Raw genomic sequence first — 27,364 nt, forward strand, 5'->3', positions numbered from 1 at the left:
AAGTTTAAAATGCTTTGGGATTTTGTAATGATACGCTATAGCAACAACTGAAAAGCAGAAAGAAAAAAATTACTGATCATACCACCTTCATTGTGATGTGCTTCCTGCCAGGATTTTTTCCCTATGTATTGCTTTATAGTTGTGATCATGTGGTACATACCATTTTGCATTTTTCATTCATGAGATCAGATAGGCAAAATCTTTGGAAGAATAAAGCAGCTGTATAGCACGAATACGCAATGATCTTTGAGAAACAAAGCAATGAATCGTACTCTCATTCAAGTAGAAGACGTGGCTGTATAAGACCAATATAAGCAAGGATACACAGACCATTTCTTGAAGTACACATAAGAAACTGCTGTTGGTAGTTTCTTCTGTTGACTGGGACTGGAAATCTGGAAGGAGACTTACCCAAAGTAAGTAACAAAATTGTTAGTTACCCAAGGCATTTCGCTACTAGGAAATAATAATATTTAGTGTCTAAAAACTCTGTAGGATGAAGAATGAATAAAGAACGAAATTGACTCAACTAAAAGGAAAACATACCAGGTAACAGGGAGAAGTGTCAACAAAAACAGGAAAAGGCACGTGTCTACCAATATTCATTAACTGCTCAATGTTTTCCACATAATAGAGGACAAAGGATGTTTATTTTTAAGACTTAGAACTGCTTCTCTGGCTATGCTGAGGCCGCGTCCCACATACAGCAACTAGAAGGATGTGCAACTATGACATACAACTATCTACTGGGGCTTTGGGGAAAAAAAAAGGAGGAGGATTGGCAATAGATGTTAGCTCAGAGCCGGTCTTCCTCAGCAAAAAGAGGAGGATTAGCATGGATGTTAGCTCACGGCTGATCTTCCTCACAAAAATAAAAAAAAAAGACTTAGAATTGAGTAGTGGTGCCCAAAGGCTCAGTGATGATTCTTTACTCTGGTTAATTATTTATGAAAAAAGTCAATATCCTTTATGTTGTAAGATGTCACTGTGTCTGTCAATTTGGCTGTGAAAAGAGCACACGACTGCAGAACCAAATGTATCTTTTCCTCTAGAAACTATTCACTAATAAATATTAAAAAATTCATCTTTCTGCAAGGCCACAAGATTGTAGAACTATATATACAGAGAACTGATATTGGAAAAAGGCAATCTACATAGTATGAGTTTTTTCCCATAGTTATATTATAAACTCACGACATAAAAGTGACCTATATATTTAAATATCATAATAAAACATCTGCTCTTCACAGGTGGTCTTCTATCTACCTCATAATAAAGCTGCAGGCCTCTTCAGGTTTGGTGAAAGCTTTCCATTGTGCAGTTGGGATTCCATGTCGATCCATAAACTCTTTGGCAAACCTTTTGCTGGACTCCAACTGAGCTGCTTCTGCTGTGGGGCCAAAGCATCGCACTCCCGCAGACATCAGGTCCCCAACAATTCCTATTGATGGAAACAAGCAGCCTTAGGTGAGCCAAGATCTCTGCAGGGGCTTTTTATACTGGAAGAAGAATTAGGATTAGACTAAAACTACACTGAGATAAGGCAGATGACTAGTGGTAGAGAATAAGCTTTTCATGTTGTCTATAGGATATACACAAAAACGCTACTAAAATGTGATTTAAATCTAGCAAAGGTTATTTGTTATATTCATATATGTGGATTATTAAATAGACACCAGAATAGAGCAGAATAAAAACATAAAACACTTTCCATGCCTGCAAATTTGATGTCTCATTCATCTCATTACTGATGCTTGGGAAACAAGTCTAGAATCCATAAATTTCAAGAGGGTGAAAGCTCTTTTTCCAATATAATATTATATTAGACTTCCATATCTGTAAAATGAATTAGATTAGATGATCTCTAAGCTCTTGTTGGCACTGCATATACTCTAACAATAAACAGAAATGAACTTTACCGGCAGCCAGGGGTGCCTCTGGTCCAACAACTACGAATTCAATTTCCTCATCTTTGCAGAACTGAGCAAGGGCAGTGTGATCACTGATGGAGATGGCTGCGAACAGAAAAAAGAAACAAACCTAGCTCACTTACAAAAACATTTTTTTTTTTTTAAAGGAATGAAGTTCTTTTTTTTTTATAATTTTATTTATTTATGTATTTATTTTTTTCCCCCAAAGCCCCAGTAGATAGTTGTATGTCATAGCTGCACATCCTTCTAGTTGCTGTATGTGGGACACGGCCTCAGCATGGCCGGAGAAGCGGTGCGTCGGTGCGCGCCCGGGATCCAAACCCGGGCCGCCAGCAGCGGAGCGCGTGCACCTAACCGCTAAGCCACCAGGCCGGCCCCAAAAACATTTTTTAACTTAACTGTCATGCTGAAAGCTAAGCACTATACTTTGGTATGCCTGTTAACTCTTGGTTTTCTTTGATTGGTAGAGGTGATAGTTTCACCATGAGAAATTCAGAGCAGAGTGCATTAGGCTAACCAACAAAGCTCAGCTGTCTGCTATCACTGCAGCCAGTTGGATGAAAATACAAGCAAGCTTCCCAAAGAGCTATAAAGTACTTTCTCGACTATGGTGTTCATGTCACTAGTGTTGATTGCATAGTAAACAAAAAATCTATCACAGAATGTAGTCAGAAACTGGTTTTTTAATGTCATTCATTCAAGACTTACCGAGAAACACTATGTGCTAGATACTGTCCTAGGCACTGGGGTTAAGATGTTAACACAGACAGGGCCCTACACTTAGGATGCTTATATTCCACCATGGGAATGTTGGGTAATAAATATACAAACAAAAAAAATACCAAGTGTGAACAAATTAGGCAAACTGGATATGAGGTGAACTGGGAGGCTATTTCTGGTCAGGAAGGGTCTCTTCACGCAGAGACATTTAAGCTAAGAATGGAATGATGATTTTTTAAGACCTAGCTCACTTCTCCAGCCTACAAGCCAGGTAAATTTTCTTTCTTGATGAAGTTCTAAGCGATTAACAGTAGGATCAGCCATATCCTAAGCAGAGGTTGGTTCTATAGGTGCTCTCCTGCCTCACTGTATCTGGACCGCCATTCCTAAGTTGGCTGAAGTCTCACATATTACCCTACATACGACATGTTACTCTGCACACATGTGATATTTGTGATGTGCAGGGGATAAGCCTAGGAAGGGTAGAGTTCTCAATCTACAGGAACTGCCTGAGTGGGATAAGGATGGAGTACCATGCACTCTGGGTTAGTAGCTGCAAACACAACTGGGCTGAGCAGAGCCAACTACCTCAGCACAGCAGAGGGTGGCAAGAGGAAGAGGACACACCTAACCTCTGTCGATGTAAGTGGTAGCAGTTTCATGACAATCTTGGGAGATTTTCATGGGCTGGCCTGCATGACATCAATTAAATCCAGATAAAAATGTGCCAGTTCTTCAATAAACAGATACAATACATCACCCCCAGTGCTAAGATCCCAGGGAAGCATATATTTTCTTATCTATCTATTTCTTATTACTTTTGGTCCTGTGTACACAATTATCTTCTCCCAGTTTGTGGCTTGTTAGGTCTACGTTCTTCTCCCCACAAATATTATGTGCCATGTAGGGTACTAGGCATCATGCATACAATGCAAAACAAGACAGCGAGTCCTTTGCCCTCATGTAGCTTACATTCTAGAGCTTACGTTCTAGGGGGGCAAGGAAGATAGGAAATAGACAACAGAAAAGTAAAAATAAATACAGACAACGGTTCATGACTGAAAACTGGATTTGCTTTACTTAGAAACTTTACGAAAGACCTCTTTGAGGAGGTAATGTATAAGTTGAGACCTGAATGATGAGAAGCCAGTCATGCTAGGGGTGGGAACAAATACAAAGTCCTAGGCAGCTGTGTTTGGGAAATTGGCAGGACCGCATGTGGTAGAGCACAGTGGAAAGAAAATGAAGAATTATATAAAAGATCTGGCTGGAAAGGCAAGTGGAAGCCAGATCACAAAGGGCTTTGTAAGGCATATTAAGGAGTTTGAGTTTTATTCTAAGTACTATGGGAAGCCACTGAAGAGTTTAATGTAGCATATGATCTGATCATTTTTTCATTTTTACCAGTGGAAGACATAAGGGTTGAGATCTATTATGGAGTTAGAATTGCCAGAACTTACATTTAATAGCACTGCTCAACTTCTCATTTCCAAAAATACCCATCAAAATGCCTTTTACCTCTATTAGACACTTGTGACTTTTCCAATGGATGTGTTTTATAAGGTTTAAAATAATTTAAGGTAAGGAGATGCCACACTCTGAACAACAGGATATCTAAAATTTACAACATATGCCAAGTATTCAAATTACCACACAAATTTTAAGGTTAGGAAAAGTATTCAAATCAGAATAGCAAGTGACCTTATAAAGAACAGATGTAGGTGACAATTTATCATTTACAATTATTAACTATTACTCCCCACTTTAAAACATAATTACCAGTATTTGACATCTTTTCGGAGGAGGCAGTGCCTGCATTTCCTGGAGCAACCAATACTTGTTTGACATGATTAGACTGAGCAAGTTTCCAGGCCAGCGTATGTTCCCTTCCTCCATTGCCAATTACAAGTACTCGAGCTGCCATTGCTGTCTGCAAAGCAGGAATTCAAAAGGAAAATGAAAGCTGCAGAAAGAAAAGCACAGTTGGTATTTCAGAATGCACATACTTCAGAAGTCACGATTTCTAAACATGATTTACGTAGTCATTTGTATTCATACAATGACATTTTATTCCAACAATTTATTTGTGAAAAATTAGGATTCATAATTTAAGAAATATGACTGTACTCATAATGATTAGGGAGGTATTTTAAAAATGAGGCAGATGGGCCTAGACAGCTAGGTTAAGGAATGCAACAGCGACTTAGCTCTTTACCTGTTAAAAAAAAAAATCTATGAATAATCACCCTTCCTTGGGCTTCTCCTTTAGAAGATTTAGTAATCATCAAGCCTCAGTTAAAAATGAATCTTGATGTTTTAAATTTAGACCCAAAACTTGAAATAACTTTTTTCGTGTGTGTGAGGAACATTGGCCCTGCGCTAACATCCATTGTCAATCTTCCTCTTTTTGCTTGAGGAGGATTGTCCCTGAGCTAACATCTGTGCCAATCTTCCTCTCTTTTGCATGTGGGATACTGCCACACCATGGCTTGATGAGCAGTGTGTAGCTCCGCGCCTGGGATCCAAACCAGCGAACCCTGGGCCACCGAAGCTGAACGCGCAAACTTAACCACTATGCCACCGGGCTGGCCCCGAAATAACTGTTTTTAAACCTTGAGATCGTATAGATAATAGACGTTAAAGTTATCATAAATTGGAGGCAATATTAAGACTGGGGGCTACAAAGTCAGATAGTAAATATTTTCACCTTTGAGGGCCATAATCTCTGTAACTACTACTGAACTCTGTCACTGTAGCACAAAAGCAGCCACAGCCAATACATAAATGGATGCTATGTCCAGTATACATAGGCAGTGGCCTGTAGGTCACAGTCTGCACTAAGCAATAGGAAGCTACCAGAGGTTTGTAAAGAATAAGCATGGCTGTGTTTCAAAAAAACTTTATTTATGGATACCGCAATTTGAATTTTGTATAATTTTCATGTGTCAAAAACATCATTCTTCCTTTTATTTTTTTTCCAATCATTTAATGATATAAAAATTATCATTATTTGGTGGGCTGTACCAAAACAGGCGGCAGGAAGGATGTGGCACTAGGGCCGTAGTTTGCTGACCCCTGATTTAAGAAATTAGTGCAATAAGTTAGAAAATTGGTAGAAAAGTCAAAAATCAAATCTGAACACATCTCACTTTAGTTCTGGCATATGATTCTGAGCAGGATGGGTGCAATAGCACTCTCTTTCAACTCAAGTGAGCAGTGTGACATTGAGTAAGCTTTTACTATCTGTAATTCAATTTCTTCACATCTTAAAAGATGGAAGTAAGAGAACTTGCCTTATGAGGCTACTTAAGATTAACTGAAATGACATTTATAAACAATTAGTGCAATTTCTGACACTCAGCAGCAGTAAACGCTAACTTGCTATATTTTATTTATTACTTTTACCTAAATTGATAGTACTCTACGGATAGAAAGAAGTTCTAACAGGAAAAAAAAAAAGCCAAAGTAATGAATAATTTGTCACATTAATTTACTAATTTTCAGAAGACATTTATGTAGAAGGCAAACTGATAACAGGAAAAAGAAGACTGAAATCAGTAACTTATGAGACGATAGGATTACCCATTTAAAGAAAAATCTAACCTGATAATATAAAAAACACTTTTTGAGCACTTACTTTGTGCCAGATGCTATTCTAAACTGTTTTCATGAATTACGTCACTTAATCTTTGTAAGAATCCTATGAGGTAGATACTATTACCATCTCCACTTTACAGATAAAGCGAGGTCCAGTAAAATTGCTAGAGGTCACTAGAGCCAGTAAGGGGTGGAGCCTGGATTCCAACGGATGCAGTTTTGCTTCAGATACCCTAACGATTGAGACGGTGATCACTGAAAATTTGAGGAGAGAAAAAAACCCTGCTAAATTACCCTCTCAGAGGGGGACAAGCTATTTTAGTTTAATGGAAAGCACAGACTTGACACGTGTATTAAAATATCTGAAATAAACATACCTTTGAACCTGGAGAAAATATTACGTTCAGTTGGAATACGAGGGGCAGGGAAGGGAAACTGTCCTGGTTAGTAAAGTGGATCACTGAAATAGCATTAGGACTCAGCTGGAAGGAATCTACCTCAGGAGCGGGGAGCAGGCCTTGTTTTGGGCCAAGACTCTGCCCCTTAAGCTAGGATACTTTGAGGGACTTAATTAACCTTCTTAGGCCTCTGTCACCTAAATGGGTAACATAACGAGAATGAGAGATCCAGGCAAAGCCATTTCAAAAGATTTGGTGAATGATATAAAGCAGAAACCAATTCCAAAAGTCGACGAAATAATCTGCTGGAGGCAGTGGGTGCATAACGAGAAAATACGCAATTGAGGTTTACGACCTAAAAAAAGCCTAAAGACACAAAAAGGTCCCGACATCTTAGAAAGCAGGGAAAGTGACAGAGCCAATGGAAACCTCAGTCCAAAGAAGTGAAAAGCACATGGTCACCCCCCACCACCCACGGCGTTTAAAAATAAGACAATCCCCACAGCCGAACAGTTCCTACAGTTTCATTCGATGCCTGGTATTAAAGCCCCCAACCAAAGCATAAATGGACTTAAAAGCGGAGGGGGTTACGCACCGACACAAGGCCGTCTCCAGGTTGCACTCACCCGCCTCGCCTGCCCGCGCCGGATGTCGGCCGAGCGGATGCGGGCCCGCGCCTCCCCGCCCGCCCCGCGGGGCTTCTCCTCCCCATTGGTCGGCGCGGCCCCTGGTTCCCGCTAAGACGGGGTTAAGTGGGACTCCCTCCCGCGCCGGGCGCGCCCTGAGCCTACTCCAGAGCAAGGCTATCAGACCCTGGCGCGTTTCTCTTGTAACACTAGAGGATCAGGCCCACGTAGCGTGTCTGTTCCTTCTCGGGAGCCTCCCAAGCTCAGAGGAGGGGCAGCGCCAAAATGCTAACTCCACGCTTAGCTGCTTGTGTTGCTAACGAGGCAGAACTGACCAGGCAGCGCGTACAAGTCTCGTGACACGCCTGGCGCCTGACGGGACTAGAATGCACCAGCCTCTGAATGCAGATGGCTCAGGACCTCCCGCCTATTGCTTAAAAAAGAAAAAAAGGAAATGAAGCCGATTATAGGATCCCCTGCGAGAGAGATGGGGTGAAAGCGTGTTCTTCGTATTTGCACCACAGTGGGGGCGGGCGCTGATTAATGCTTTTCCGGACGCATCTCCCTGCTGAAACTCAACTTGGCGCCACCCGGGAATGTTGGGGGGCCCGTATCAAACACCATGTTGCCCTTCTTGCTCCCTTTCCTGTTGACATTTAATCTCGGGCGTTCGGTGGCTAAAATAAGCCTCTTAAGTCCCCCAAACACCGTTGGGGACTGACACATTAAGCTCGCAGACTTCCCTCAACAGAGACTTCTCCTGTAATGGCGCCTGCGTCAGTCACTAACATGGCGGACACAGTCGTGCGCGGCGCAAACGTCAGCAGCTCTACCCCAGACGCTCAGAAACAGCGGAGGAGAGCGGAGCCGTCTTCACTGATTGGTTCAGCGGTGGAACGTGCCGGTCTGGGCGCTCTCCCAGGAGCCAATCAGGACGGCGAGAGACGGAATTGGCCTCTGCGCCTCCTCCCGAGGCATGCTGGGAGCCTGGAGGACTAGCGAGGAGGAGTTGAGAGAACGGAGCGGACGCCATGGCGACCAACATCGAGCAGATATTTAGGTCTTTCGTGGTCAGTAAATTCCGGGAAATTCAACAGGAACTTTCCAGGTAAACGTTTCCCAGACTCTTCTGCTCCCAAGGGACCGATAGGGCGCCGTGTAGCCTTCCATGGCACCTCTCTTTTGAGGCGCCGTCGTTCCTCGCCTCAGGCCCCGCTACAGCCCCGCCTGGGCCTGGGATCCATTTTCCGGGCCCTCCCCCCCCATCCGTTCGCTCCCTTCCCAGCCAGGAACTTCGCCCTTTCCCAGGGAACCCCAGACTCCCTCTTCTAGAACCGAGTTACGATGCTCGCCCTCCTCTCCGGTTTGGTCATCCCCTACCCTTTGGCTCCTCGGCGGCCTGGGTGTCCGCCGGGGACGGGCCTAGTTCCTGCCTCGGCTCCTCCTCCGCCGCCGCCGCGTCCCCCTCCCCCTCCCCGCCTCCGCGGCTCTCGCCGGCCGGTGCCTCTGACCGGAAAGGGTCTCTAACGGCTGTTTCTTGGGTAATCTTAAATCCGCTTTATTATTGCAAGCTGCAGATCATTTGGGGATCGGGATCCTTTAATTAGATTATTTGGGCCCTAGTGTCCAGTGGCTTCCACCAGGCCGCGTTCTAATAGCTTAGCAATTTAAAACGGCTCAGATTCACGTTAGCTACTTTGGCGAAATATTCCAGGCGGGGATGGAAGGGGACTTGGAATTACTAGTGATTTCTGAATTTACCAAGTGGAAAGCGGGGTTTGTGTGTAGGTCTCAGTTTTTTTTTTTTGCTACCCCTGCCCCAAGTGACATATTTGAGCAACACGTTTCTTTTGCCTTTGCTGTTAGAATTTACGTAGTTTATCCTCGATTCCCCAAATTTGAATGGGAAGAGATTTCCGAAGAAATAGTTGTTTCCTCAGTAGGGAGAATAGCGTGGATCATGTTGTCGTTCAGTGGTTGTCTTTTAGTATTTTTGCTTTGTATAATAACGTAACTGTTTGTTCCGAGTTCAAATGTTTTTGCTAGTTGTCTTTTAAAAGTTGAGAGCAAGAGCAATACGTGAATTTGAAAATCAGCCGAAAACGCAATTGTAAATTAAGCACTCAAATTAACATAGAGTTATTGGGGGCAATGATGTAGTATTGCTGGAATTATTATTCTTGCAGGATATATTGTTTTTTAACTGGAAGGTGTATCTCTTCACTCATTTCACTGCTTTAAAAATTTTTTTGTGCTAGTGATTTTAGGTTGATGAGAAAAGACCTGAGCTAAGGGAATATAATTTTCCTGAAAACTTTTTAATAGTTGCGTGCAATAAGTAGTTGTGTTTTTTTATTGTAATGCCTTGTTTTTATTCCTTTTAAGAATCAGTTTTTGTAATAGAAAATGAGTTTCATTGTAGAAAATTTAGAAAAAAGAGGAGAAAGAAAATAAAAATCCACCAATTAATTATATTGATGCTCTTTATGTCCTTTCGTTTTTTTCCTTTGCGTACAGTTGCATATACATGTTTTGAGAAATGTGATCGTGTTTTGTGTTGTTTTTTTTCACGTAATATACATATGGTGAACAAGTTTGTGTTCTATTACAGTCTTAGTAGTCTTTTGGGACTTTTTCATGGCTCTTTAGACTTCTATTGTAGGAACGTATTGATGGATAGTTAGATGGTTTGAAATTTTCATCCCTTTTCAGCAATTGAGGTAAACATTCTGATAGCTTTAAGAGGATAACTTTCTCATAGACTGGCCTTTTTAGTGAGGTAATTATGTATGTGTAAGTGCTTAAGAAAAGTGTAAAATGAAGAGTTCTGGAAAGAAAATCTAAAAAGGATATTAAAGCAATTTATTACTAGAGGAATGCTCAGCTTCTTAAATAATAGGTAATATGTTACCAGTCTGAAAACAAATTTTTGATTATTTGCCATTTCAGTGAGCTATATTTGCATTTTTTCCCACCTGTTTTTATATGTATCAGTTTGGGTAAGGAGACTTCCATTTAGATAGTTATCATATATAGATGGGGGTTAGGAATATGAGCTCTGGTTTTGAATACCAGTTTCACCTCTTAATAGATGTGACCTTCAGCTAGGTTTGTTGTCTCTGCCTCGTTTTCCTCGTTTATAAAATGAGAGTAATAATGATGATCTTAGAGTTTTGTTAGGATTAAATGAGTTATTAAAATGTAGAATTGGGTGACACTAATTAATGGTCCATAAATGTTCATTGTTATTATATGATTCATTATATTAGAAAACCAACTGTTCCTTAATAACATTTAGTTGAATACTGAATTTTTAAATTTTTTGACTGTTCAGGCTTTTATCAGGTATTGGAAGCATAAGTTTTTGTTAGCTGTGTCTGTTTTGTTAGCTAAAATTTAAGTTAAATTGTTGAAGTTATTTTTCAAAACAATTTTGTAAATGTAAGCAAAAATAGTAAGAATGACTGGGTAAATAAATGTCAAGATTGTTCTGGCTCTGTGAATTGAAAATATGTGAAGCCATTCATTCCTTTACTGTTAGTATAATGAATTGTCACTTGTTTTACATGAATTTTTTTTGAACACCAGGAATTTTTTTAATCCCAGGATTTTTGATAACTGGATAAAAATGTTTTTAAAGTTTATGGCATTTCAGTAACTTAAGTCTAAACCTGATCAGAGGCTGCAAGTTACCCTTTTTACTTAATGTGTTTGTGTTCCTTGATACTGATTATGATCCGTGCACAGGCGTGGCTTTATCGTGGCTATAGCTTCTCCCATAATGTTAGGTCATATATTTTTCTTTGGATTTGAGATGGCAATCTTAATTTTCCTTCCCTGAGATAAATATGCAGGTAACCTAAATCTAAATCAATTTAGGTTTCTGGGAGAATTTTATTAAAAAAAAAAAAAAAAGATGAGCTTATAAATTTGTTCAGAGACTTTTTCTTAACTTTCACAGTTCTGAAAACTGTAATTGTGTGAAAGTGAAAATGTACCAACTATAAATAGATAGTGTTAAGGAATCACTATTGGCAGGGAATATCATCTGAAAGAAATACAAAAATAGTGAAATGTGTGAACAATATAAGATTATTTTACTTAGAGTTACAAATCTAAAATTATTATATGATATAGTAAAAATATTAATGAATTTTGGTAACTTTTCTTGTCAAGTGGAAGGAGTGAAGGCCAGCTCAACGGTGAAACAAATACACCTGTTGAAGGAAACCAGGCAGGTGATGCAGCTGCCTCTGCCAGGAGCCTACCAAATGAAGAAATAGTGCAGAAGATAGAGGAAGTACTTTCTGGAGTCTTAGATACAGAACTACGATATAAACCAGGTAAGTTGGAGATAATTAGCTGTCTCAAAAATTTTGTTCTAAGAGTTTTTAAGAGTTAACAGTATTATTTCTTGACTGCAGAGAACATTTAAAATGTTCATTAGATCCAAAACTTCAAAAATTTCTAAGTTTTAGTTTAATTGATTTACCTTCTTTGAAAATACAGTTGTACTGAAACACGAGCATTGATGCTTTGCTGGTGCAATATAACTTTATCTGATTCAGTCTTGTAGCGCCTCAATGCCAAGATTTTGAATGTAGGTTTTCATCAAACAGTTGTGTAAATGTCAGTTTGGGGAGATACGGGAGTCTGGACCAAATCTGTAATGATTTTAAAACCCTGGGAGGTTTTATTTTAAAGCCCTAGCTTAGAGATTGCCTTGTTTTTGCATCCATCCCTCTTAAAAGTACAGTGAATGGAGAGGGATCATTGCTTGGCTATTTAACATTTTCAGAATTGATTAAATAATTGATGTTTGGAAATGAAAGATTTATGATTGATCACAAAGATAACAGTGTCTTCGTTTAGTTTTGCAAATGGGGGTGTGTGTTATGGTTTCTTATTTTTTTTGTTTTTATTTTTGGTATAGAGTATGGTAAAAAAGTGTAGATTTTAGCCATACCTAGATGCATGGCTCTGGCAACTTTTTCCTGATTGAAATATAACTTAGCTAATATTTGCTGCTTATTAAACAATTAACAGAAAATTATTAGTTTGCTTTGGAATAGGTCTTGTCATGTGTTGATTCATTTTTTCCATGATCTTGATGGCATGGATTTCTGATCAGCTTTTTCTGTGACCACTAAGATTTATTAATTTGATGTTGGCATCAGCGTAAATCCCATCTGGTTGTAGAATGGAATTTATCCACTTTCTCTTTCAGATATGCAAATTGCAGTGTTGTTAAGTTACATGTTAAGGGCTGTAAGAATTTCCTTCCCAAATTACTGTATTATTTTCTAAGTAGATACGTTAAAGTTATGTTAGTAATTTTAGAAGAGTATTGGGGGAAAAGGTCTTATTTTTGTTAGAATGTAACATGGGTATGATAAGATAAAATTCAAGTTCAGACCTTTGTAAACTATATAAAAGCAGTCACTAGTGTTTCTTGAGGGCTTACTGTGTGCCAGGCATTGTTCAGTGTATTTTGTATGTTTTAGCTCACTTCGTCCTCTACTCTAGGAGACACAGAGTGTTAGTAATTTGGCCAAGTCCATTCATTTAGTGAGTGGTGGATTGATTCAGGATCCAAAAGCAAGACAGGCTGTTCCACAGCCAGTGCCATGTTGCTTCCTGTATAAATAGGGGTTATAAAATAGTCATAAAAATTATTTAACATGGGTATTTTTCAAAGAAATTCTAACGGTAATGTGAAAGATACTCATCTATAAGTGTAGTTTAAAAGTAATTCACTATAATTTGAGAGCTGGAGAAAATACTCATTTTAAATGAATTTAATAAAACATATCTTAATGTAGTTTCAAAAGTTTTTGTGATCAACTAAGAACTTATTTTTAACCCAGGCTGTAGTTGTGGAAAGAAATATTGGAAAAGTATCAATCTTCAGATGATTGGTTTATGGAAAATAGTTTTTAATGAGAAATGTTATACAATGGTGTTTTAATGTGGAATGTGAATCTTGGCTTATATGATTTATGTAAATGTACTTTGGGGAAAGTTTGATAAATTGAAATTGATTTCCCTTAATTTCAGACTTGAAGGAGGCCTCCAGAAAAAGCAGATGTGTGTCTGTACAAACAGATCCTACTGATGAAATTCCCACCAAAAAGTCAAAGAAGCATAAAAAGCACAAAAATAAAAAGAAGAAAAAGAAGAAAGAAAAGGAAAAAAAGTATAAAAGACAGCCAGAAGAATCTGAATCAAAGCCGAAATCACATCATGATGGGAACATAGATTTAGAATCAGATTCCTTTTTGAAGTTTGATTCTGAACCTTCGGCTATGGCACTGGAGCATCCTGTAAGAGTGTTTGGCCTATCTGAGACTATTGAATCTCCTGCAGTTGTGCTAGAACCTCCTATAGTATCAATGGAGGTATCAGAGCCACACACCTTAGAAACTCTGAAGCCAACTACAAAAACTGCAGAACTATCAGTTGCATCTACATCAGTAATCTCAGTGCAGTCAGAGCAGTCTGTGGCAGTAACGCTGGAACCATCCATGACAAAGATTGTGGATCCCTTTGCAACAGCACCAGTGCCTACTACAACAGTAGTGCTGAAGTCATCTGAGCCAGTTGTAACAATGTCAATGGAGTATCAGATGAAGTCTGTGCTGAAATCTTTGGAGAGCACACCTCCAGAGCCATCAAAGATCATGTCTTTAGAGCCTCCAGTAGCAAAAGTGCTAGAGCCATCAGAAACCCTTGTGGTACCATCAGAGCCACCTACTGAGGTACACCCAGAGCCAAGCACATCAACAACAATGGATTTTCCAGAGTCATCTGCAACTGAAGTGCTCAGATTGCCAGAGCAGCCTGTAGAAGTACCATCGGAGATTGCAGATTCATCCATGACAAGACCACAGGAGTTGCTGGAGCTGCCCAAGACCACAGCGTTGGAGCTGCCGGAGTCGTCGGTGGCCTCAGCGATGGAGTTGCCGGGGCCACCTGCGACCTCCATGCCGGAGTTGCAGGGGCCCCCTGTGACTCCAGTGCTGGAGTTACCTGGGCCCTCTGCTACCCCGGTGCCAGAGTTGCCAGGGCCCCTTTCTACCCCAGTGCCTGAGTTGCTAGGGCCCCCTGCGACAGCAGTGCCTGAGTTGCCGGGGCCCTCTGTGACATCAGTGCCACAGTTGTCGCAGGAATTGCCAGGGCTTCCAGCACCATCTGTGGGGTTGGAGCCACCACAGGAGGTACGAGAGCCACCTGTGATGGCACAGGAGTTGCCAGGGCTGCCTGCGGTGACAGCAGCAGTAGAGTTGCCAGGGCAGCCTGCGGTAACAGTAGCAATGGAGTTGACCGAACAACCTGTGACGACGACAGAGTTGGAGCAGCCTGTGGGGATGACAGCGATGGAACATCCTGGGCAGCCTGAGGTGACAACGGCAACAGGGTTGCTGGGGCAGCCTGAGGCAGCGATGGTGCTGGAGTTGCCAGGACAGTCAGTGGCAACGACAGCGCTGGAGTTGTCAGGGCAGCCTTCGGTGACTGGGGTGCCAGAGTTGCCAGGGCTGCCTTCGGCAACTAGGGCACTGGAGTTGTCGGGGCAGCCTGTGGCAACTGGGGCACTGGAGTTGCCTGGGCAGCTCATGGCAACTGGGGCACTGGAGTTCTCGGGGCAGTCTGGGGCAGCTGGAGCACTGGAGCTTTTGGGGCAGCCTCTGGCAACTGGGGTGCTGGAGTTGCCAGGGCAGCCTGGGGCGCCAGAGTTGCCTGGGCAGCCTGTGGCAACTGTGGCGCTAGAGATCTCTGTCCAGTCTGTGGTGACAACGGAGCTGTCAACGATGACCGTGTCGCAGTCCCTGGAGGTGCCCTCGACGACAGCGCTGGAATCCTATAATACGGTAGCACAGGAGCTGCCTACTACATTAGTGGGGGAGACTTCTGTAACAGTAGGAGTGGATCCCTTGATGGCCCAGGAATCCCATATGTTAGCTTCTAACACCATGGAGACCCATATGTTAGCCTCCAACACCATGGACTCCCAAATGCTAGCGTCTACTACCATGGACTCCCAAATGCTAGCGTCCACTACCATGGACTCCCAGATGTTAGCCTCTAGCACCATGGACTCCCAGATGTTAGCAACCAGCTCCATGGACTCCCAGATGTTAGCAACCAGCTCCATGGACTCCCAGATGTTAGCAACCAGCTCCATGGACTCCCAGATGTTAGCAACCAGCTCCATGGACTCCCAGATGTTAGCAACCAGCTCCATGGACTCCCAGATGTTAGCAACCAGCTCCATGGACTCCCAGATGTTAGCAACCAGCTCCATGGACTCCCAGATGTTAGCAACCAGCTCCATGGACTCCCAGATGTTAGCAACCAGCACCATGGACTCCCAGATGTTAGCAACTAGCTCTATGGATTCCCAGATGTTAGCATCTGGCACTATGGACTCTCAGATGTTAGCTTCCGGCACCATGGATGCTCAGATGTTAGCGTCTGGTACCATGGATGCCCAGATGTTAGCGTCTAGTACCCAAGATTCTGCTATGTTGGGTTCAAAATCTCCTGATCCCTATAGGTTAGCTCAGGATCCTTACAGGTTAGCTCAGGATCCGTATAGGTTAGGTCATGACCCTTATAGGTTAGGTCATGATGCCTACAGGTTAGGGCAGGACCCCTATAGATTAGGCCATGATCCCTACAGACTAACTCCTGATCCCTATAGGATGTCACCTAGACCCTATAGGATAGCACCCAGGTCCTATAGAATAGCCCCCAGGCCATATAGGTTAGCACCTAGACCCCTGATGTTAGCATCTAGACGTTCTATGATGATGTCCTATGCTGCAGAACGTTCCATGATGTCATCTTATGAACGCTCTATGATGTCTTATGAGCGCTCTATGATGTCCCCTATGGCTGAGCGCTCTATGATGTCAGCCTATGAGCGCTCTATGATGTCAGCCTATGAGCGCTCTATGATGTCTCCTATGGCCGAACGCTCTATGATGTCAGCTTACGAGCGCTCTATGATGTCAGCTTACGAGCGCTCCATGATGTCCCCGATGGCTGACCGATCTATGATGTCCATGGGTGCCGACCGGTCTATGATGTCATCGTACTCTGCTGCTGACCGGTCTATGATGTCATCGTACACTGCAGCTGATCGATCTATGATGTCATCTTATACTGCTGATCGTTCAATGATGTCTATGGCAGCTGATTCTTACACTGATTCTTATACTGATACATATACGGAGGCATATATGGTGCCACCTTTGCCTCCTGAAGAGCCTCCAACAATGCCACCGTTGCCACCTGAGGAGCCACCAATGACACCACCGTTGCCTCCTGAGGAACCACCAGAGGGTCCGGCATTACCTACTGAGCAGTCAACATTAACAGCTGAAAATACTTGGCCTACTGAGGTGTCAGCATTACCTCCTGAAGAGTCTGTACCGCTGCCTGAACCTCCTCTGAGTCAAAGTGAGATTTCAGAACCTTCGGCAGTGCCTGCTAATTATTCATTGTCAGCATCAGAGCCTTCAGTGTTAGCGTCAGAGACTACTGTGACTGTTCCAGAACCACCACTAGAGCCAGAGTCTTCGGTTATGTCAATACCTATGGAGTCTGCTGTAGTTGCAGAAGAACATGAGATTGTTCCAGAGAGACCAGTGACTTATGTGGTGTCTGAAACTCCTGTAATGTCAGCTGAACCAACTGTGTTAACATCAGAGCCTTCTATTATGTCAGAGACAGCAGAAACCTTTGATTCCTTGAGAGCTTCAGGACATGTTGCTTCAGAGATGTCTGTGTCCCTGCTGGAGCCTGCAGTAACTATTCCAGAGCCATCACGGAGCACTCTAGAGCTGCCAGCCACAGCTGTCTCAGAGCTACCAGCTGGGGCTGCCCTGGAGCCACCAGCTGGGGCTGCCCTGGAGCCCCCAGCAGTGGCTGTCATGGACCCTCCATCCGTGGCTGTCCTGGACCCACCAGCTGACACTGTCCCGGAGCCTCTGGCCTTGGCTAAGCCAGAGCATGTTACCATTCCTATGCCAGTTGTTTCTGCCCTGGAGCCTACTGTACCTATCCTGGAACCAGCAGTGTCGGTCCTTCAACCTAACATGATTGTTTCAGAACCATCTGTTTCTGTCCAGGAATCCATTGTGACAGTTTCAGAGCCTGCACTTACTGTTGTGCAGCAGACTCAAGTAATACCAACTGATATGGTTTTAGAGTCTACACCAATGATGCTGGAGTCTAGTGGTATAAAAGGAATGAATTTACTGTCTGGTGATCAAAATCTTGCTCCAGAGATTTGCATGCAGGAGATTCCTATGCATTCAGATGAAGAGCCACATGCTGAAGGACACCTAAAGAATGACTCTTATGAAAGCGAACATGGCGTAAATATAGACCTTAATATAAATAATCATTTAATTGCTAAAGACATGGAACCTAACACAGTGTCTGCTATCAGCACTGGTGCTGTTGGTGAAATTGGTGAAGAGAAAATTTTGCCCACCAGCGAGACGAAACAATGTACAGTATTGGATACCTGCCCTAGTGTTAGTGAAACTGATGGAGGAGGAGCACTATCTTCTACTGGTCCCCTTGCTCTTGAACCTGAAGCAGTGGGAACTAGTAAGGGTATTGAATTTGCTACGGCATTTGCTCTTAGTTCAGGTAGTAAATATGATGTTGAAGTATCTTTGACTACACAAGATATTGACCATGACATGGTAATTTCCACCAGCCCCAGTGGTGGTAGTGAAGCTGACATAGAGGGACCTTTGCCTGCTAAAGATATTCATCTTGATTTACCATCTAATAATAATTTTATTATTAAGGATGCAGAAGGACCATTACCTATAAAAGAGAGTGACCAGACATTAGCAGTTGCTCTCAGCCCTAAAGAAAGTAGTGGAGAAGATAAAGAAGTACCTCTCCCAACTAAAGAGATATTGTCTGATTCAGGATTTTCTGCCAATATTGACGATATTAATGAAGCAGATTTAGTGAGACCATTGCTTCCTAAGGACATGGAACGTCTTACAAGCCTCAGAGCTGGTATTGAAGGACCTTTACTTGCAAGTGAAGTTGAACGTGACAAATCTGCTGCCAGTCCAGTTGTAATTAGTATACCAGAAAGAGCTTCAGAGTCATCTTCAGAGGAAAAAGATGATTATGAAATTGTTGTAAAAGTTAAGGACACACATGAAAAAAGCAAGAAAAATAAGAACCGTGACAAAGGTGAGAAAGAAAAGAAAAGAGACTCTTCATTAAGATCTCGAAGTAAGCGTTCCAAGTCATCTGAACACAAATCACGCAAGCGCACCAGTGAGTCTCGTTCTAGGGCAAGGAAGAGATCATCTAAGTCAAAGTCTCATCGCTCTCAAACACGTTCACGGTCACGTTCAAGACGCAGGAGGAGGAGCAGCAGGTCAAGATCAAAGTCTAGAGGAAGGCGATCTGTATCAAAAGAGAAGCGCAAAAGATCACCAAAGCACAGATCCAAGTCCAGGGAAAGAAAAAGAAAAAGATCAAGCTCCAGGGATAACCGGAAAACAGTTAGAGCTCGAAGTCGCACCCCAAGTCGTCGGAGTCGGAGTCACACTCCGAGTCGCCGAAGAAGGTCTAGATCTGCGGGGAGAAGGAGCTTTAGCATTTCTCCAAGCCGCCGGAGCCGCACCCCAAGCCGACGGAGTCGCACCCCAAGCCGACGGAGCCGCACCCCAAGCCGACGGAGCCGCACCCCTAGCCGACGGAGCCGCACCCCTAGCCGACGGAGCCGCACCCCAAGCCGTCGGAGAAGATCCAGGTCTGTGGTAAGAAGACGAAGCTTCAGTATATCACCAGTCAGATTAAGGCGATCACGAACACCCTTGAGAAGAAGGTTTAGCAGATCTCCCATCCGTCGTAAACGATCCAGGTCTTCTGAAAGAGGCAGATCACCTAAACGTCTGACAGATTTGAGTGAGTCATTTTAAAATTTAATGGTATTGTAATAGAAAATGATTTAAATCTGAGTTTTTTCTGATCTTTGAGTCAAATGGAATATTTTGGGTTATTGGTTTAGGATAAATATTTCTGTCTTTAAATTTTTTAAATTAGATTAGCTTGTGTTTAGAAAATGTGAGGATAAGTACATTTGTAATTAGAGTTAAAAAGACCTGCTTTGGAGTATATTAGAACCAAGGTGTTTGCATACTTGAGTGTTTTATTTTGCTTGAACCATCTTCCATAACTAAAAATGAAAAGTAGAAGTCTAGTTAAAGTCATGGCTAGTATATCGTCAGACTGTTACTGTATGTATTCCAACATGGATCTTTGCAAATAAGCCTAAAATTACAATGTTTCTTTATTAATAAGTTATGTGTCTTAAAATGGCAGTACAGGACTGTGAAATGTTTGTGAGGGTAATTCTGATTGGTATAATGGGTAATGGAAGTGAGTAGGGAATTTTGCTTGTGGGGAGTCATTTACCTGAGTAGCTGATACTAGCAAAATAAAGTGAAATTTACTTAAGTGATTTTAATAATCTGCCTTACTTTAAAAATAAAAAGTGCTCTAATTTCCCCTGATGTTAAGAAGTGTGCAGAGATGATTAAAACTTGATGGATAATACATGACCACCTGCAATAATAGTGGAAATTTATTGTTATCCCAGTAGATTGGACATTTTCAGGTCAGAGTTGTCTAAAGAAAAAGAGTGTAAGAGAACAATAGGGGGAGTACATTCAGTTCGACAAAAGGTTTCTGAGTTCTTTTTTTATTCAAAACAAAAGAACAGTATGTAATTTCTGAAGTGATTACAAGTTAGTAGAGAAGACGTGGATAAAATGCATATGTGTCTTTTTCACCAAATAGTAAAACTGCCAAACAGCAGAATGTGGTGATTGCTCTAAGTACTGGTATAGGTAAGGCACTTTGGCAGCACCGTGGAGAGAAATGTTAAATTCTGACTTAAGACTTGCTAGAAGAGGTGGCAGTTGAACTTGGGCTCAGAGTGTGATTTAAAATGTTGTCAGAGATTAAAGGGAAAGTAATTTAAGGACATGATAATTTTGGAGAATAAAGTATAGTAGGCTTTGGCAGGTGTGTGTCTTAGAGTGTGTGGCAAGGTGATCATTTATTTAAGTTGTATAATTTAGCTATTTTGTATAGTGATTGAATGGGAAGCTAAATGTGGATGTAATTCTTTAAATAGAGGGCATTCCCTGAAAAACTTTGAGTGAAAGAGTGATTTGATCACAGCTATAAGTTAGGGCAGAAAATCGATGCCTTTAGTTTTGTTAGCATATAAAACTTAAGATAATAGAAAATGTACAGCCTTTTAGGAATACTGCTTCTTATATTTTTCTTCTTACAGATAAGGCTCAATTACTTGAAATAGCCAAAGCTAATGCAGCTGCCATGTGTGCTAAGGCTGGTGTTCCTTTACCGCCAAACCTAAAGCCTGCACCTCCACCTACAATGGAGGAGAAAGTTGCTAAAAAGTCAGGAGGAGCTACTATAGAAGAACTAACTGAGGTAAGCAAGACAGAATTTGTTTTCATTCTTAAATGGATTATTCCAGTGATGTTGAGTCTGGAGCGTGCCAAAACCCGAATTGTGGGCTGAACTGATAATGGCTGGCACCGAGTGGCCAAAACCCGAAATACAGATGTGGCAGCGGCAGAAGCTCTGTTTAGCAGGCCATTATCCGGGATGGCTAAGCTCCGCTAGCTAAAAGTTACTTCCCATTACTTTTGCTTTCCAGTTTTAGAAGCCAAACTGACTGAGGAGTGGGACGGTTCGTTTGAATGGAGGAGGTGTTGAGTGAGCAACACGCAGAAGCTCGCCTACAGTTTCGTTTCCATTCACGACGTGTTCACTGATCGCCACGAGTGTACTGCATATACGCAAAGACACAGACAATCTTCAGAAATGATCTTTTGCCACCGGAGCTTGGAAATTAATGAGAATAGCTGGCCATTGCCTGAAAGGAACTTCTTTCGCATCAACATTTCGGGTTTTGGCTGTTTGGTACCAGCCATTGGTGATAATGGCCAGCCATTATCAGTTCTTCCTGCGGTTCGGGTTTTGGCAGTAACATATATATTTTAAACAAATTTTTGTTTTTAAGAATTTGATCTTTTCAATTGAGGCTTTTTTTTTTTGGCTTTGTTTTGTTATTAATATTATTTTTGTTTTTTGGGGGAGGGGGGAGGGAGGATGCTGAAATATTGCTGCTAGGATCCAGAAATATCACACTGTTTCATATATTGAAACTTGTTGTTGGCTAGCCTTATGCCAGCCTGCCATTGTCAATATATTCTGTTCTCCTTGGTTACAAGCTTGGTATACTCTGTGTTTTTGGCTAAATGAGCTTTTTATCCTATTGTAATATTTTCAATTGATAATGGATGTGACAAATTCTGCTTGTATAGAGACAAGTCCACCCAGACTTACTCTGACCTTTTTATAAAGCCAGGTAACGGAGTCTGTTCCTTTGCTTCTCAGGAAGGAATTGACTTTGCTTTTTGTGTCAGACCTCATCAGTTGAACCTTCTCCATCATGCCTTATTTTCCATTCTTGAGTTCTATTCCTTTAGAGACTCAACCTACAAAACATTTATGGAGAGACACGTTGCTATCTAACCCAGTCACACGTTTCAGATCTTTTATTTTACCATACGTTTGGGGGATCATTAATTTCTTAATCTGTTTCCTCACTTAGATTTATTACAATATGAATTACAACTCTTTTTTTTTTTTAATTTAAGGACCTAGTAAAGGCTTTCATTGCTTGCTTATCAAATCCAAGCTCCTTATCCAAGACCTTGTGAACACTTAGTATTTCCCTTTATGTTTTTAGCCTCATCTTCAGCCCTCTTGTCCCTTCTAATAAGTTTCTTCTCACCTTTTTACCACCACCTAACTAGGATGACTTTCTTTTCCTTTCCCTGCCAGTCTTTGTTCTTAACTATGAAAATCTGGCTTAGAACTCTTCAAGGAATATCCCTTGATTATCAAATTCTTCCTGATTCTGTTCTCTCTTAGGCTTTTGTTCTTTCAGCACTTATGTACTCAGTTTGTATTATATCAGTTTGCACTTGTTAATTGTGTTGCTCTGTAAAAGCGTTCCTCAGTTATCTCATGTGTATGTATTCCGTCTCTTGAACTAGACTGTAAGCTCCTTGGGAGCAGGGACCATGTCTTCTACTTTTTTTTTTTGTATTCCCTGGACAGTGCCCAGTACAGTGCTCTGCACATAGTAGGTGCTCAATAAATGTTGTTGACTGACTGACCACCTAGAGTGTGTTTAAATCATAGCTAATAAGCTAAGTGACCCATCTAGAACCTATCATTAATCTTGTCTTACTTTTGAAAGTTGATTTTGTGTAGTTTTGATTCTCTTAAGAAATTACATGTTATTCTACATAAAGTGTAAGATTTATCTTTTGTTTGTTTTTATTTTTTAAGAAATGCAAACAGATTGCACAGAGTAAAGAAGATGATGATGTAATAGTGAATAAGCCTCATGTTTCGGATGAAGAGGAAGAAGAACCTCCTTTTTATCATCATCCCTTTAAACTCAGTGAACCCAAACCCATTTTTTTCAATCTGAATGTGAGTATTAGTGTTTATGGATTGATGAAACAGCACAGCTTACGGAACTAGTTAAGTAAAGCTCAAATGGAATTTAGTTCTTTAATTTTTGGTTTAAATAGTGTGAGAAATAATGAACAAAATAATTTTCAGATGTTGAAAAATCTCGTTTTAATTAAGAAATACATTATTTTTTAGATTGCTGCGGCAAAGCCAACTCCACCAAAAAGCCAGGTAACATTAACAAAAGAATTTCCTGTGTCATCTGGATCTCAACATCGAAAAAAAGAAGCAGATAGTGTTTATGGAGAGTGGGTTCCTGTAGAGAAAAATGGTGAAGAAAACAAAGATGATGATAATGTTTTCAGCAGCAATTTGCCCTCTGAGGTAAGTAAGAGGAATATTATGTATTTTTCCTTTTTTATACCTGAATCTGCCATTTTATTGTTATTTTATATCTGATTTGGATTCTGTTTCACTCTTCTTAGGGCCGGGTTAAACGGCAGGGCCGGGTTAAACGACAGATGAAACAACCCGCAGCTTCTCATTTGACAGTAACTCGATGCAATTCACTTTGTGGAACCAAGCCACAAAGTGAAAAGCATCGAATTGCAGAGAACAGTGTTGTCACATCCCTACCCAACATTGGGCCCTCCTTGCACTTGTGGGAAGGTAGCCCAAGGTACAACTATTTAGCTTCCCGTTTTGCTTCAAGGCTCTATAGTTCTAGATTTTGGTGGTAGCAAGTTTACTGGGTGGAGGGATTGAGCAGAGAGAGGCAGATCCTCAGGTTCAACACAAGAACTGGATTGGAAAAGGTCATTGTAGGCTGATGTGAGCATCTTGGATACATAGCCCATTGCCTTTAAATAATGGTAATTTGTTACTATTTCTCTGGGTTGTTTGTCAGATAGCCTTTAATTTTAATCATTTTCCCTTCCCTGTGCTACCTTGGCCCTTTTGAATTCTTGTGTTTAACCTAATGCTCAGCCTTGGTACTCCATTTCCCTTCTCCTTCCCCTCTTTGCCACTATTAAAAGTTGGAGAAGTGGAATTCACACCTTAATTTCCACGAGGCTATAGTTGTATCTTGTCAAAATGACGCAGTAATAACACCAAGTGTCAAAACAACCCCATTAAAATGCTGCCTGATTAAATAATGTGCTGCTAAATAGAGTGCACATGAAAACAGCAAGACTGTATATATATGTAAATATATATATATATCTGTATCTTTGTATGTATCTCTGTATCTGTACCTTTGCTGTATCTTTTAATAAACAGTTTACTTTTATTTAACTTGTTGTGCAAAATCACGCTTGGGGGATCTGGGAGGGTGGAGACTTACTAGGGGGGTGGGAGTTTTAAATGATACCATAGACTAGTCATCACCTCTTGCCCTTGGTTTCGGAAGCCAAGACATTTGTCCAAGGACTGGACTAGATATCTGATGCCCTTACAATGTGGGACTTCTTCCCTACTTCTTTTCTTGCAGTTCTGGGATATATGTAAGTCAGAGAGACCTGTACTCTTCACCTTCAGGTTCCCTTCATTGGCCATATCATCTTCCACTAAACACCTCCAATATTACAAATCCTGTATATAAAATCAGAAAGTGAACAGAACCCAAATCAGAAACGTTTTTGCTAGTATTTTTTTCCCCTGAATGATTCACAGGCGACATGGTCACTGTTTTGTTTTTGTTTTTGTTTTTTTGACCGGCATTTTAAGAGAGATCAAATTCTATACAGTGAAGCTGAACATGATAACTAGCCAATGCAACTTACAGTCACCGGTGATGATCTATGTTTACCTGAGGTTCAACAATTAAAGCAAGTTATACCATCACCAGTGAGGGAGGGATAGCTGGTTTGGACAATATTTTAGTGAAACCAGTTGAGTAGCTCAGTTGCTAATCCCCAAATCAGGCTACCTGCACATGTGAAGAGGGCAAAGGTTAATTGACATTTGCAACTGACTTAAATCTTCTAGTAGCTGAATATAAACCATGCCAAGAGGGCTGAACAAACTTAGTTAGAAATTCTGAGACACATGCTTTTAGTAATTTCTTGCAGACTAAGCATTTAACAGAGTTGGAAAAAACAGAGAGATTCCTATGTGAGAAAAATTTTCCAATGGAGTGAAGCTCTATAAATATTGCAAAATTCCAAGGGATCTTCCTGCAAAGATAAGTGACTATAACTATTTTAACTTCAGCTGAACATGAGGCAAGTGCTTAGTGAATCCTGATGATTATGTTTCTTTTGTGTGTATTTATATATATATATATCTGACATTCAGTACTCAGCCATTTTCAGTTTTAACACTGACAGTGTGGTGCCTTAGCCTTGTCTGTTATCAAAATTGGTTGTCAGATTTTAATTAAAAGTTGGGGGGAATTATTCCAAAGGAATCCCAGGGGGAAAAGGTGGGTATTCAATTTTATTATAAGGAGTCTTTTATTAAAGCAGGAGAAAAAAAGGTTTCTGTTCAGAGGGCTAAATAAATGAAGCAGATTTCTCCTGAGGGAGGATATATACAACTACTTGATATCAGAACTCTTTAAGCTAGTTTCTTAGAAGATTAGACTCAAAAAAGATAATAGGTTAAGTTTAAGCAAAACAATCCCCAGATTTTAGGAGGAAAAGGGACAGGATTTTGTTTTGCTTTCAGGTCTCTGTACTTTTAGCTAGCAGTAATATTAAACACTTAGAGGACATGTTCACAATATAAAATGTTTAGTTCTAGTTATTTAGCTGTATCTTACAAATATATTTCTAAGGTTAATGTACTATGTATCAATGTTTGTGGAATACTATTGGTGACATTTTATGGGGGCATTGACCCCTTTGATTCCCTGTCAAGGGTTGAAATAAAGGCTTTATAGAGTAAAAGGAAAGTTCTTTTAAATGGTCAATATTTTAACTGAATAGTATTTTTTACTTTTTTTTTAACCTATCAGTCTTTCTCATTTTAATAAATATAAATGGAGTTTATGGTTCTTTAGTTTTGAGCATAAAACATGTAGGCAAAGATCACAGATTTTATCTCAGCTTTGCTATAATCCTACAATTGTCTTGCACATGAGTGCTCTTTGACATAAGTATTGAGTGGATAGACGTGGATGGATCAACATAAGTCCATATCTTATGGAATATCAAGTCATCAGACTGTGTGCCCTACTGCCATAGCATCGTCTTCCTACCCAGAAGCCAGCCAGCATCATCCTCAGTAAGGAGTGACTGCAGAACCTTGACCATATTTGTGTGAATCTGATTTATAAATGATGAAATCAAAAATGTTGGAAAACTAATATTTTAAAAATTGTCCTTGGAGGCATTAATTCTTGGTAATAATGTTAGCAAAGGCTTATTGGGTAGAAGATTTATTTAAATGTAATATTTGACATAAAATTTCCTTGGGTTTATCATCAATCATAAATGTTTTAAAGGTCCAGAGGTAGCTCTCCATTAAGGTCTAGTGATTGCTTACATGTTAAGATAATTTTTCTCAGGCATTGTGCTTGGTTTGTATCATTGAAGAATATTTCCACATCCCAGTGGACCTAAAATTCTCTTACGTTTAGAAGCTCTAAAGTTACAAAGTTTAGGGAAGCTAAGTTTTTGGGGGTAAGATGAAAATTTTAATTGGAAATTAAACACATAGGTCTTGGTGCTAGAATGTGTTAAGTACAGCCTTGTTATTCATTCTTCTCTTAGATTCTCCTAGGTGATTAATACTGAATTTCTTTGAACCATGTAATAGATTGTCTGTTTTCCTGTTATAATTCATTTAGATTAAATGTATAAGTTATCTCAGAGTTGTACTAGAGAAGTTTATATGACATAATAAAAAGGTTCATCATTTTTTTAAAACTAGTCAAACGTAACTAAGACATTCTGTATTAGCATGGCTTTTGTTTTTATAGTTGTCATTTTCTTTTCTATATGAACTTCTTTGTATTTTTTGCTAAGTGTCTTAAAATCATACTTTACATACAGGTCCGATGCTTTTTTTTTAGTTCTATTTTCTTATAATTAAAATTTTCCTTTTATACCTGAGATACCTACAATTGTAGAAAATAATTTTCATATTACAGGAGTTATTTTCCTTATCTGACTGACCCCCTCCTAATCTCTTTAGCTCTTTTATATCCTTTCATTGACTTTCTACAGAAATATTTAAGGTACTTGTTGGGTAACAAAAGGGGGAAGCAAATTGGCTTAGAAGAATTCTTTAAATGAAGAAGATACAGAAAGTACATGATTATAACTTAGGCCATGAAATGCATGTTGCCCATTATGTTATGTATTTCACTATTCCTGACACCTTTTCAGGTTATAGAAGTAGTAGTAATCCGCTTTGTTGCTAAAGTAGAGAAATGAAATAACTTGGACAGGTTTTTATTAATGTGAGAATTGGAATTATAATTCAGGACACCCTTTCATGTAGCTTTCACCTTTTAGACCAAGGCCTAGGGAAAAGGAAATTAAACATCCCCCCCACCCCCGTTATAATACCT

The 27,364-nt window shown here is 40.5% G+C and overlaps 2 protein-coding genes across 7 annotated transcripts in view; one reads left to right on the forward strand and one right to left on the reverse strand.

Moving 5' to 3' along the window:
* The window catches only part of GART (phosphoribosylglycinamide formyltransferase, phosphoribosylglycinamide synthetase, phosphoribosylaminoimidazole synthetase), a 29,937-nt gene extending 22,598 nt beyond the window's left edge, over positions 1–7,339 (reverse strand). The window contains exons 1-4 of one of the 2 annotated variants that reach the window (XM_058523042.1): positions 7,242–7,339; positions 4,431–4,614; positions 1,920–2,015; positions 1,267–1,441 (exon numbers count right to left, since the gene is read on the reverse strand). In XM_058523042.1, coding sequence (XP_058379025.1) covers positions 1,267–1,441; positions 1,920–2,015; positions 4,431–4,575 — 416 coding nt within the window. In that variant the 5' untranslated portion in view covers positions 4,576–4,614; positions 7,242–7,339. The remainder of the gene's footprint in view (positions 1–1,266; positions 1,442–1,919; positions 2,016–4,430; positions 4,615–7,241) is intronic. The other variant, XM_058523043.1, reaches the window with a different exon arrangement.
* Positions 7,340–8,215: 876 nt separating this feature from the next.
* The window catches only part of SON (SON DNA and RNA binding protein), a 32,287-nt gene continuing 13,138 nt past the window's right edge, over positions 8,216–27,364 (forward strand). For 2 of the 5 annotated variants that reach the window (XM_058523037.1, XM_058523038.1), the window contains exons 1-6: positions 8,219–8,380; positions 11,449–11,615; positions 13,330–19,224; positions 20,621–20,781; positions 22,717–22,863; positions 23,041–23,229. In XM_058523037.1, coding sequence (XP_058379020.1) covers positions 8,304–8,380; positions 11,449–11,615; positions 13,330–19,224; positions 20,621–20,781; positions 22,717–22,863; positions 23,041–23,229 — 6,636 coding nt within the window. In that variant the 5' untranslated portion in view covers positions 8,219–8,303. Of the gene's footprint in view, positions 8,381–11,448; positions 11,616–13,329; positions 19,225–20,620; positions 20,782–21,010; positions 22,542–22,716; positions 22,864–23,040; positions 23,230–23,330; positions 24,137–27,364 lie in introns of those variants that run through there. The other 3 variants (XM_058523040.1, XM_058523039.1, XM_058523041.1) reach the window with 3 other exon arrangements.

The sequence above is a fragment of the Diceros bicornis genome, chromosome 27, assembly GCF_020826845.1.
Source record: "Diceros bicornis minor isolate mBicDic1 chromosome 27, mDicBic1.mat.cur, whole genome shotgun sequence".
Classification (NCBI taxonomy): Eukaryota; Metazoa; Chordata; class Mammalia; order Perissodactyla; family Rhinocerotidae; genus Diceros; species Diceros bicornis.